Source organism: Dipodomys merriami, unplaced genomic scaffold (genome assembly GCF_024711535.1).
Source record: "Dipodomys merriami isolate MVZ:Mamm:240054 unplaced genomic scaffold, mDipMer1.0.p SCAF_3, whole genome shotgun sequence".
Lineage (NCBI taxonomy): Eukaryota > Metazoa > Chordata > Mammalia > Rodentia > Heteromyidae > Dipodomys > Dipodomys merriami.
In genome coordinates, this window is record NW_027204492.1 from 92,094,632 (window position 1) to 92,107,616 (window position 12,985).

A 12,985-nucleotide genomic window follows, 5' to 3' on the forward strand; every position below is an offset into this window, starting at 1 on the left:
AAATTTGTAGGGTTTCTTATTACTCTCACAATAGCTTGCTTTATTGTATTTTTGGTGATCTTTGGTTGTGAGTTCCTTGATTGTTCTAGCCCTGTGTGTTTAAACAGTAAAACACTTTTCTCTAGAGAGGTTTTATTCCTCATTCTACCTGTTGCCATGCCTGGTATGCCACTGATCTGAGTCTTGACACCCTAGAGAATCCTAGGTGCAGCTTGGGCCAAAGGCTCTGAATCTAGCTAGCTAGCAGGCATTGCTACTTTAGCACTCACCCATCCCACTCAGTCATTTCACCCTGAGTTTGCCACCATCTGAATTCACTCTGCAAGGTTCTGCATGGAGGGAAGTGAGAGGAAGAGGTGAAAATGAGACATGTTCTTAGAGGTTTGAATTCCTTCTATGAGACTATTCACTCTTAATTTGTCCTCGGCAGGATAGAATTTTAAGTCTCATTTGGTCTGGTTTGATTTGGTTTAAGTCTCATTTGGTTTGGTTTGATTTGGTTTGGTGGTTCTAAAGTAGGGATCAGGATCTTGAACTTACTAGGCTGGCACTATTACTGCTGAGCCACACCTCCGGCCCTATTTTTCAGTTATTTATAGGACAAGATGTCACTTCCTGTCTGGGTGTGTACACCTGAAATACAATGTGACTACTGTTAGACTTCCAATCATTACCAGCTTCCACTCATGGAGATGTAGTCTTTGAGACCTGTCTACCCAGACTGGACTGGCACCACGATCCTCCCAGTCTCAGCCTCCCATGTAGTGTGAGATAACAGACATAAACCACTACACCCAGCTACAGGTTGAGAAAGAGACTTGAAAAGTTTTCCCCCCCGCTGGCCTTTAACTTCAATCCTGTTCTCAGCCTCTGGAGTAATTAGGATTATAGGAGTGGGCCACCAGTGTCCAGCTGTGAGAAAGCCTATGAGTGTACAATCAGCCATGTTTTGAAAGCAAAAGTCCCCTGATTTTCATTTTAGTGTTATTATAACAGCATAGAACAGTTATTGCCCATAACTCATGGCCACATTACTTTCTTCTATGCTTGCTCTACTTCTTACACACATATACATGCATGCATGTGCGTGCGCACACACACCCACACACATACATACACACATTCCGACATTCTAAGGCATTTTACCATTTTGTTTATATGTACATTAGTACGTGCCTCTAAAAAATACTGTGAGCATGTCAGATAAGCAGAAACGATCAGGTAAGTTGATGTTAGGCGAAATGAACCCCAAGATAAGGACTCAAATGTTTTTTTCTTTCTTGCAATTGTTTCTAACATATTTATAAGATGGTTTCTTTGTTGTTTTGTATGTCCCTCCCCCATGGTATAACCCCTGCTTTTTGATGGTATAATTTGTGGAGGGGAAGGGAAAAAACAAATTGTTTAAATAGGGGTACAGGTGGACCCATTGCAACAATGAGATGTACAAGACATTAGGTCGAAAAATGAACTTTATAACTGTGGCCGGGGGTGGGGGGCAGTACGGGAGATGTGAAGGGATGGGAAGGGGAAACAAAGGAGAAGGCAACAATGCTTGATAAGAAATGTACTCATTACCTTACCTATGTAATTGTAACCGCTCTGTACGGTATTTTCACAATTTAAAAAAAAAGAATGTTAAAAAAATTGTGTGAGCTTTTCATATTGAAAATAGATTGGCATGTAAATATATACACAGTTAACAAATAAGGAAGCAAAGTTGTAAATAACATTCTGCACATTGGTTCTCAGTCCCTTTTTTTCCAGTTGATCTAATACAAGATGCTGAAATGCCTAGCAAATTATTATAAAAGGATGAACTTACATGTAGTGTTATAGATGTTATCATATCACAGTTCTTAGGAAATTGACAACCATTGTCTTATAGTGGGTAGATCATAATAGCAGCACAGAATTACAAAATGCTTACTAACCAATAACATTTGTAAGCCCCCCTCCAAGTATTAAATTCATTGAGTCCTCAGAAGAAGCCTAGAAGATGAGTAGTTTACATTTCCACTGAGACATGGAAAGTTTCAGTAATTTCTCCAAACTTAAAAGTAGTGAGTGAAGATGGTCACACAAAGCTGATCTTGCATTTTGTGTTGTTATTTTTGTGTAGTACCCAATAAATGTATATATAGTTTTGTATAGTGATTTTGCATAAATTTATAACATTATGCCTTAAAAAAGTAGTAAGCTGGAATTTGAACTCAGGTAATCTGAATCATAAAGCTTTAGTTTCAACCCTAAATTACCCACTGCCTCTCTCAGAAAAATAAACAGATTCATACAGATAGCAAAACTATGGCTTCTGCAAGTAGATATATCTGTTTCAAAGTGTTAGCTAATTTCAAGGAGTTTACTAATTTTATAGCAACCTAACTTGTACCTGTTTCTGAAGTACTGCCTTTCAATATATAACTTAATTTTTAATTACATTGCTGCTTTGGGATTTTATTATTATAAAAGCATTATCGGGCTGGGAATATGGCTTAGTAGTAGAGTGCTTGCCCAGCATGCATGGACCCCTGAGTTCAATTCCTCAATACCAAAAAAGGCCAGAAGTGACTCTGTGGCTCACATGGTAGAGTGCTAGCCTTGAGCAAAAGAAGCTCAGGGACAGTGCCCAGGCCCTGGGTTCAAGCCCTAGGACTGTCAAAAAATTATTATTTCATGATTATAATAATTTTGTGTAATTTCTTAGGTACACTTCATGTTGGTGACGAAATTCGAGAAATCAATGGCATCAGTGTGGCTAACCAAACAGTGGAACAACTGCAGAAAATGCTTGTAAGTGAATACAAGCTTTCATTTTGGGGTGGTTTTCTGTTTGTTTTTAGATTAACTTAATCCTAACTACTCAGGAGGCTGAGATCTGAGGATCACGGTTTGAAGCCAGCCTGGGCAGGAAAGTCCATGAGACTCTTATCTCCACCTAATCACAAAAAAAGCCAGAAGTGGCACTGTAGCTCAAGTAGTAGAGAGCTAGCCCTGACCACAAAGAGCCTCAGGGACAGCGCCCAGGCCCAGTAATAATAATAATAATAATAATAATAATAATAATAATAATAATAATAATAATAATAATAATAATAATAATAAACAACTTGAGCTCTTAGCTTGTTTTTAATACATAAATAATGGGTATGCATTTTCATAATCCCAATGTTTCATGGCCCATCCTTGATGTGAACTAGAACTTAATGTACATTCATAAAAACTGATAACTAGGGAAATGTTTAAATGCACTTTATATATTTAAATGTCCACCTCTTGCACCTAAAGAAAAATCTTTCCAGTATGTACTGGGGAACTCATTTTTCACTGATCTCAAGTCTCCTGACATCAGCAATGTCAGAAGCCTCTTTTCTATTTAGCTGAGTCACAGCCAGCTGTAATGGATTTCTCTGCGGCAGCAGTGAAAGCCGCTGTAAACCAGGCCATTCTGACCATACATCCAAAATCTATGTTTAAATATGTTTGCCAATTGAAAAAACCCCAGCAGCAACAGAATAGCAGAGCCTTGCCTGTGTTCACAGCAAGTAGAGGGGGATGTTTTGGACCTGATTCTTCCTCTCACTGCAATGCAGCAGCCTTCCTATGTAATGAATACCCATTAGGTTTGAAATAAGTACCATAGACTCACCAAAATTAATAAAGTAAAATATAAACTTTATAAAGCACACCATCATAAAGTCACATTCAAAAGGGGATTTTTATGCCATTACTACATCTGTTGGTCTAGTTCCATTCCACACACTTCCACAAGGCATGTCATTTACAGTGTTTTGTATTCATTTCTATAAAAATCTAACCATCCAGATCTGGGAAATCACTCATTGCTAGATACAAGGCTATCAGCCTTGACTTCGCTGCTTTCCCAGAAACTTATGTTCACCTGAGCAGTCTCTGGCTTCTCATTAAATTTCCTTTTAGGGCTGGGTGCTGTCAGGTGGCTTACGCTAATTGCACCCACATGTTTTGAGTGGTTTCTTTTGTGTTTTTGTGTACACCATTAGTTTGTGAGAGAACTCTTCTTCTTTTCCCCCTCCAGAGGGAAATGCGGGGGAGTATTACCTTCAAGATCGTGCCAAGCTACCGCACTCAGTCTTCATCCTGTGAGGTAATGACTCTAACAAACCATCCCCATCTCCTCTGAGTTCTTAACTAACTGTCTGCTGATGGCTGAATGTTTTTGCTTTCTGGGAAATTGTTTCTGCCTGTGCTGTTAGATCACTTGCACACCAATTTTACAACAAAGATAACGGAACAGAGGAGGTCCCATCCACCTACTCAGCCCAGCTTCCATGCGGCTCTCCTCAGCACTTGAACTTTTTGCAGGCTGAAATCGAAGCCAAATATAGAGAAGCTACAAAGAATGACATAAGGTTGATAGAGAAAAAAATGGAGTTTCTGGGGGAGAGGGAAAGGATCCTAATTGCACTAATATTTCCAGGAAGTGTACATTCTCTTCCATTGTTAAGAAACATCATAGATAGTTCTTCTTTCCAAGAATCTGAGAAGTAATCTTCTTCTATTGAGTTTTTCCAATCATTGTGACAAGTCTCAAGATGAATATTAAGTCCCTGATGAATACTGACTTTACTACAGGAATACAGACTCTTGCAACTTTTTATAAAATTGTGTGTATCTATAATGTGAAGTGATTCATAAACAAATTAGGTTTACTAAAATAATGCTATCCCAAAGTTTCTTCCTTAAAATAGGTTTATCCTATGGGGATTGGAGCTATTCTAATTTGTTAGTCATGAAATGAGAGTCAAAAGTATTTTTTCCATATCTGGAAATATAAACTAGCATAAATAGTATCCTTCTTTGGTTACAGCACTTTCAGCTTGAGTTATTTATTGACACTTATGTTCTCTTGTGTATCTTCTAAGAATATGAGCATCAATATGAAGTGCATATCTTCTAAAGTTAATTTTTAAGACTGACAGGTAACTTATTGAATTTGTACTTAGGAGAATATAAGGGAGGAATTATAATATTTTTCCAGTCCCTAGTGGTGCTATAAATTTGACAAGAAAAAGTCAGAGGCTACATACTTTTTTCCTAAACCTTTTCAAGACATATGTAAAAATTTGTAGTTTTGTCAAATACATTTTTAGTGGGTCATGACAATTGGGGTATCCATTATGTCTGGTCTTGAGCTCCTCTTGGTGGCTTCTTATGGAACTTCAGTTAACATCATGTTCTGGAAAAAAAATACAGAATGATCAATACTCAAGAGTATTGACATTTGTTACCTAGAGCACAAACCCTTCAGGGAAAGTGAAAATGTCATGCATACATTTTATATAAATTATCTTAATAATCTAAAATTACAGGTGTTCCTCACATTTCTCAGCTGCTGAAGAAATTTATGAAATACATCTGAATGGATGGATAGATAGATAGATAGATAGATAGATAGATAGATAGATAGATAGATAGATAGATAGATAGATAGATAGATAGATTGGCTAACCAGAAGACAGAGTTAATTATTAATAGATTTCTCTTCTTTTTAAGTGGTTGAACTAGTTTTGGAGTGGGACCAGCATTACACATGTAAATTCTACGCTGTTGAGTAAGGAGAGGCCTCTTTTTAACTGCTACATCTTTGAAGACTCAAAACAATAAGGATATTCATATAATAGACATCCCCCACCTCCATTCCCATCTTTTTTATTGTTATAAAGGTGATGTATAAAGAGGTTACCATTTCCTAAGTCAGGTAGTGAGTACATTTCTTTTTAGACAATGTCACCCCTTCACTCACTCCCAGTTTTTCCCTTCCATTCCTACCCACAAGTTGTACAGTTCATTTTCAACATAGTGTCTAGTGAGTACCACTGCTACATTTGTTCAGCCTTTGTTCCAGTCCCACCTTTTTGACCCTTCTATGCTCAAGCAGCATTCAAGCCTGCAGTGAGATTCTTACCAGCTTGGGCAAGCCTTCCCAAAGAAAGCCTCTCATCCAACTTCCTCAGGCCTTCAGCAAAAGGGTGGACCTCTCACCCTCGCACTGGCCCTGTTGACTGAGACCTGAAGACTGGCACCTGGAGGTCAATCTGCTCACTAATGTTTGCAACTCCTACTGTAAAGGATCCCATTATTTTCAAGGCTAACATTTCAAAGACAGGCTCAAAAAGAACACCACAAAACCACAAGTGTTAAAGCACTTACTTTCTTTCTCTCCTTCCTCTTATATTAAAGTTGACTTGAACCACAAAGAGAACGGTGCCTGAAAGGATTTTCTGTGTTGAACAGCAGAGAGCGTGCGATCTAGGAGTGGACTCTCAGAAGAGCAGTTGTGGCTCCCCAGGGTTTGTCCAGTTAGTATAACAGTGTTAGAAGGTTGGAATTACTGTTTAAATCCATCTACCAAAATGATGTAAACACAAAAGAGTTCTTCTCTGATATATAGTTATCTTTATCACCACCAGCACCCATTAGCGATATTTTTTAGTAATATTTATTTTTTGTAGAAAGATTCTGAGGTGATTACAACATCAGAAGTCTTGCTCTTAGGTTCATTTCTTTCCAAATTGAGTTATTCAGTAATTCTTGACCCTGAGGTACCTAGAAACTATTCATTGCTTTTCCAACCTAGTATTTAATAAAAACTAGGCAGTTGGTATCTCCTGCACAATAATTTTAGACTAATGTTTGTCATCCTAAGATAGGGTTTTAATATCATGACATTCTTTGGGGTGTCATTCAAAGAAAGCAAAATTTGCCAGGTGCCAGTGGCTCACACCTGTAATCCTAACTACTCAGGAGGCTGAGATCTGAGGATCACAGTTTGAAGCCAGCCTGGGCAGGAAAGTCTGTGAGACACTTATCTCTAATAAACAACTTGAAAGCCAGAAATGAAACTGTGGCTCAAGTGGTAGAGTGCAAAAGAAGCTCAGGGATGGTGCCCAGGCCCTGAATTCAAGCCCCAGGACCAGCACCAGAAGAGAAGGAGGGGGAAGGAGAGAGAGAGAGGAAGGAGAGAGAGAGAAGGGAGGGAGGGAAGGAAGGAAGGAAAGAAAGAAGGAAAGAGAACAAGAAAAGTTTATAGAAATTAATGGCAAGTCACCCCTTCTAATATGTGAACTATCAAACTGCAAAAAATCTTTCATACTTCTATGAAATCATGCAAGCATGGCACCTTTATAGTTCTATTGTCAAAGGAAATGGTTGTCAGACTGTGTAACTGTTGATGTAAATATCTCTGTGTTACTGTGCTGGTGTTCTGTGTTAATGAACCTTGTGTCTTATTTCAGAGAGATTCCCCCTCCACTTCCAGACAGTCCCCTGCTAATGGTCATAGCAGCACTAACAATTCTGTTTCGGTAAGAACTCTAGCTCCACACAGCAAAGTGTGACAATTTTGTTGGTGCTCACCTGCCATGAGTGTTCTAGTTATGTGTGTTCAGTGGAAATACTGTCTTCTGCAGATATACAAGGCTACTGCAGCTACAATGCAGTTTACTCCTGGGGGGGGGGAATCTTTTCCAACTTGCCCTTTTCCTTAAAAAGCCCTTTGGTTAGTTTACATCTGAAGAAGTGTAGTTCAAGACTGCTGTGGTCACTCTAAAACAATCACTGTGCCACCCCACCAGTATGGATGATTTTGGTTTAAAAAAAAAAAAAACTACACAAAGGATATACATGGAAATTTGTTTAAATTTCTAAATTGTTTTTCATTCAAACACAAATTAAGAAATGTAAGGATTTTGCAGAGTAGCCATTTGGGTGTTCTTGGGCTTTGTGATTTTCCATTCAGAAGGATATCAGCACCATGTTTTAGTTTCCGCTATCTAAGTTTACGAATTGGTGTGCCCTCTGTTATTGTGGTACGTGCACATATTTTTGTGAACTATAAGCCTTGCCTGAATATGAAAAGCAAAAGGAACTGGCTTCCAACTGCACTTAAGCCACGCTGGTATCACATCTTTAACACAAAGTACTTCTTATTGGACTGGCACTTGGAAATTTTCCAGTGTTTCAGAACGATCCATTCTGGAATATTATTTATGCAAACAGAAGCACTTACAGGTGCAGGTTTGCAGCCTGTGGGATAACCAAATCTTCCCTAAGTTGCTCATACTGCTGTGTATCATCCAGTTGCAATAATGGAGAGTTCTAAGAATATGGCAGGATTGCTTTTGTTTTTCCTGCTTTTTCATTTGACCTATAAAAATATATATCTGCTTTTTCTGCCAAAGAAAATTGAAAATAATTTAGAGATCATCTCAAATGGAATAATATTCTAAGTATATCAGTAAGAGAAATTTTGTAAAATTGTCCGCAACTTTATTTCCAAAGGACATAGGCTACCAAAGGAATGGATTTATAATAGTTAACATATAATACTTTTTAAATGATTATTTTAATTCTATATAGCCGTTGAACTTTCCAAAATCTACCTGATTAGAATGACTAAGTTGAAAAGGGCAGCAGCTCTTTTTAGTTCTAGGGGTTTTTTTGTTTTTTGGTTTTTGGTTTTTTGTAATAGGCTATTTCACCCGCAGTGGCTTTTGTGTTGAAGATGCTGAGTTGTTTCTTAAGAACACATTTTCTCTCTGCTTCAACTTACCTGCTTTCTTCAGCTTGCTGCTAAATGGCCTGGGTTTGATTTTTTTTGATAACTCAACCTTTCTGAGAAATGGAATAATGTATATGATCTCTTTACAACTTAAATCTAGCTCATTTTTAACCATATTGTAACAGAACACACAAATTACCTTGTACTCTTGACAAGTAAATGAAAATTTTTCTCCTGGGTTGGCTTTATTCTACAGGACTTGCCATCAACTACCCAACCAAAAGGACGACAGGTGAATAGATATCCTCTATAGAAACTTCTCTAAACTGAGCTGCTAATAGCCAATCCTTTATTAACCCTTTCCATCCCATAATGTCTGCATTTGGACCATAACATTTAAGCGTTGAGAGCTTGTACCATTTCATTTTAACAACATTACACATGACTAATTCTCTATAAAGACATATTCCTCACATCATTGTAGCTCTGACAGTTATTGTAATTTCAACCTGACAATTTTATACTGATGATGGTCAAGAATTCAACCTTTGAGTGTCTTATGGGACTGCCTGGCGGGGGAGGATCACAAAATTCCTAGGATTCTAAAAATAAGTAAAGTGTACATACATGCTAATGGACATTTTTAAAGCAATTTTCTAAAGTTGAAAGATTTCTCTTAAATTTGTATTTGCATCTGTATGTGTAAACGCTATTTATAATGAAAACCAAGAAAAGGAACATAAATATCCTGGTTTTTCATCCTGATAAATGTCAGCACTGTTAAAAGTATGAATTTTGGGTGTCAATGTACCTAAAATTTAATTGTATGGGCTGCATTGCAAAAATTTGAAACAGAAAAACCATACAATGGTTCCAAAGCCTTCAGGTTGGTTTTACAGTGACTTAAAACATTAATATTCAACTTTAATTTTAAGAGATAGCATTTCTATAAAAGACTTTTTTGAAAAGACTTGTTTAAAAAAGAATCTGATTTTAAGTTAAGAACTGCATAACTTAGCACTTAATAGGATTTTCCCGTATGTCAGGCAACCCTGGAGATATGAAACCCTATTTTCAAGCATTAAAATCCAACCGTTCACAAAACGTTGGCATATTACACCCCCTTATATGTTCACTGTTTCCTAAGTAAAATCATGTATCATTAAACTCAGAGCTGGGAACTATGCATGTCTGAAAGCTCTGTGTTAATTTCAGATGTCACATGGGCAAAACAAGAGTTCAAATTTGTTCTTACTCTCTCAGAAGAGAACACAAATCTAATGCCTAAATATTTTTGAAGAAATAAACCTATTTTTTACACTTTTTAAATTGTTTGGGATATATATATTTATATATATACAGTTATTGGCAGTGTATAGACATACCACTTGTTATCATGTAAGCATTTTACAGCAAGATACCAACCCAGAGTTCTTGCTAGTGCTACATCATGTACTGCTTTCCATTAAAATATGTTGTGACTGCTGGGCACCATTGGCTCACACCTATTCAGGAGACTGAGCTCTGAGAATCAAATTTGGAGCCAGCCCAGGCAGGAAAGTCCATGAGACTCTTTTTAACCACCAAAAAGCATGAAGTAGAGCTGTAGTTCAATCGTTAAAATGCTAAGCTTGAGCAAAAAAGCTCAGGGATAACACCTAGCCCTGAGTTCTAGCCCCAGAACTGGCACACACACAAAAAAAAATCTGTGACTTCTAATCATTATGGCTGCCATGCTGTCATGACCATAATATCATCACAACCCATACAATTTTTAAAAATGATAAGTACATTACTCTGTAAATACAGAACTGTTACACTGAAAGCAGAAATTAAAGCTGGGCACCAGTGGCTCATGCCTGTAATCCTAGCTACTCAGGAGGCTGAGATCTGAGGATCACGGTTCAAAGCCAGCCCAGGCAAGAAAGTCCATGAGATTCTTATCTCAAATAAACTACTCAGAAAAAGCCAGCAGTGGCACTGTGGCTCAAAGTGGTAGAGAGCGAGGCTTGAGCACAAAAAGGTTCAGGGACAGAGAGTCCTTGCCCAGAGTTTGAGCCCCAGACTAGAAAAAAGGAGAAAGCGGAAATTAAGTCTTTGTTTTTATTAAACAAGCATTTTAAGTGGTCCTCCCAAGAAAAGACAGCAAAGTTTTGAAGCTGTACCCATCAAAAGTAGTGAATTGTTTCTAGCAGTAGTTTTTTGTGTTGTATTTTCATGCATTGTTTTGGCTTTCACCATCCTTTGTCCTGTTTGTATTGTGTTTGTGTTGTTATGACATTAGAGCTTGTTGTATTCCATCACATCACTATGGCCTCCTTTCTTACAAACTCCTGTTTTATAGATCTATGTAAGAGCACAATTTGAATATGATCCAGCCAAGGATGACCTCATCCCCTGCAAAGAAGCTGGCATTCGATTCAGAGTTGGTGACATCATCCAGATTATTAGTAAGGATGATCATAATTGGTGGCAGGGTAAACTGGAAAACTCCAAAAATGGAACTGCAGGTCTTATTCCTTCTCCTGAACTTCAGGAATGGTATGTTTTTGTGGCTTTTGGATTTTCAACTTCCTATTCTATCCTATTACAAACTCTGTTTGATAGTCTTTGCTTTGCTAGCCAAACAAAATTCAGTTCAGTCATCCCAAATTTCTACATCGTCAGCAAGTAGTAGGATGCTAGTTAGATCTGCATTTCATTAGTAAGGGAAGGAAGGTTTGGCAAGAGGTTTAGTGACTAGTCTTAGTTCACATGGGCAGAACCATCCATGCCTATAAGCTGTTGTAATCCTTTTAGACCTGTGTTTTCTTCTAAGTGCATCCTCTCTTTGCCCTGTCATATACTTTTATGCCTATCCTACCTCACCACCAGCAAAAGTAAAGCCAAATGCCCTGGTTCAATGTTGCACAGGGGATTTAAATAGAAAACATGACCAATGAGAGGAAAGTTAGTCAGAAGCTTTAGTGTTTGCCTTACAAATTCTTTTTAAAAATGTCTTTTTTTTTTGCCAGGCACCGGTGGCTCACGTCTGTAATCTTAGCTACTCAGGAGGCTGAGGATCACGGTTCAAAGACAGTCCAAACAGGAAAGAATCTGGGAGAGTCCTATCTCCAATTAACTACTAGAAAACTGGAATTGGTGCTGTAGCTCAAGTGGTAGAGAGCTAGCCTTGAGCAAAAGTGCTCAGGGACAGAGCCCAGGCCCAGAGTTCAAGCCCCATAACTGACAAAGAAAATAAAAATAAAAATGTCTTTTCTGAAGCTGGGCACTGGTGGCTCACACCTGTAATCCTAGCTGAGATATAAGGATCCATTTCAAAACCAGTTCAGGCAGGAAAGTCCGTGAGACTCTTATCTCCAATTAACTACTAAAAAGAAGTGAAACTGTGACTCAATTGTTCAGTGATAGACTTGAGTAAAAAAGCTCAGGGAAAGCACCCAGGCCCTGAGTTCAAGTCCCAGGACTAGCAAAAACAAGTGTTGGGTGAAGGGGTAGCTCAGAGATCAGTGCTTGGCTGACATTTATGAGGCCCTGGGCTCTGTTCCCAGAAAGAGAAAGAAAGAAGGAGAGATGAATGGAGGGAAGAAGAGATTAAGATGACCTCTTCCAACCAGGCAGGTGGCTTACAGCTATAATCCTAGCTACCCAGGAGGCTGAGATCTGAGGATCACAGTTCAAATCCAGCCCAGGCAGGAAAGTCCAGGAGACTCTTATCTCAAATAAACCACTCAGAAAACTGGAAGTGGGTTAGTGGCTCAAGTGGTAGAGCACGTGCCTTGAGCTGAAGAGCTCAGGGACAGTGCCCAAGCCCAGAATTCAAGGCAAGGCCAGAATTCAAGCCCCATGACTGACAAAAAAAGATGACCTATTCTGTTAGAAAGTTTAAGCTCTGAAAGTAGGGTAGAGTCAGACAGAAAGACTGAGAATAGCTCAAGTGGTAGTACAAGGCCCCAAGTTCAAACCCAATAATAACAACAGCAACAAAATCAGGGGAGGAGACTGGAATGTGGTTCAAGTCCTAAATTCAAAACCCTCAAAGATTGAGCCAAGAAAAATTAAGTCAGACCAGCTTTTCAGACTCTTTAACTATATGTGGTCTTAACTTTGGCCAGTATCTACCAGAAATTAGTGCAAAAGAGATGACTTAATGTCTGAGGTTTGTTTCATGTACCAAAAACCTGCCAAGTAGCATTTTGCCATTATCCCTACTTACCCCCCACAAAAAATACTTGACCTAGCTAAAAGGGACCAAAGATATTGTGTCTATAGACATTGAAAATTGTTTTTTCACCCATTTTCCTCACTAATTACAAGCTTCTCAGTTCATGATTTTCACTTGATCACCTGTTTCAGTTATCCCATCTTTCTCATAAATATTCTTAAATTTAGAATGTTGGAATATGTCATTTTATACATGAGAAAGCAAGGGCCCAAACAAAG

General features: G+C 38.3%; 1 protein-coding gene across 13 annotated transcripts in view; it reads left to right on the forward strand.

Moving 5' to 3' along the window:
- Cask (calcium/calmodulin dependent serine protein kinase) overlaps nucleotides 1–12,985 on the forward strand; it is a 347,639-nt gene that overhangs the window by 300,908 nt on the left and 33,746 nt on the right. For 6 of the 13 annotated variants that reach the window (XM_070040601.1, XM_070040597.1, XM_070040600.1 and 3 more), the window contains 5 exons: nucleotides 2,708–2,793; nucleotides 4,058–4,126; nucleotides 7,278–7,346; nucleotides 8,799–8,834; nucleotides 10,887–11,083. In XM_070040601.1, coding sequence (XP_069896702.1) covers nucleotides 2,708–2,793; nucleotides 4,058–4,126; nucleotides 7,278–7,346; nucleotides 8,799–8,834; nucleotides 10,887–11,083 — 457 coding nt within the window. The remainder of the gene's footprint in view (nucleotides 1–2,707; nucleotides 2,794–4,057; nucleotides 4,127–7,277; nucleotides 7,347–8,798; nucleotides 8,835–10,886; nucleotides 11,084–12,985) is intronic. The other 7 variants (XM_070040603.1, XM_070040605.1, XM_070040607.1 and 4 more) reach the window with 3 other exon arrangements.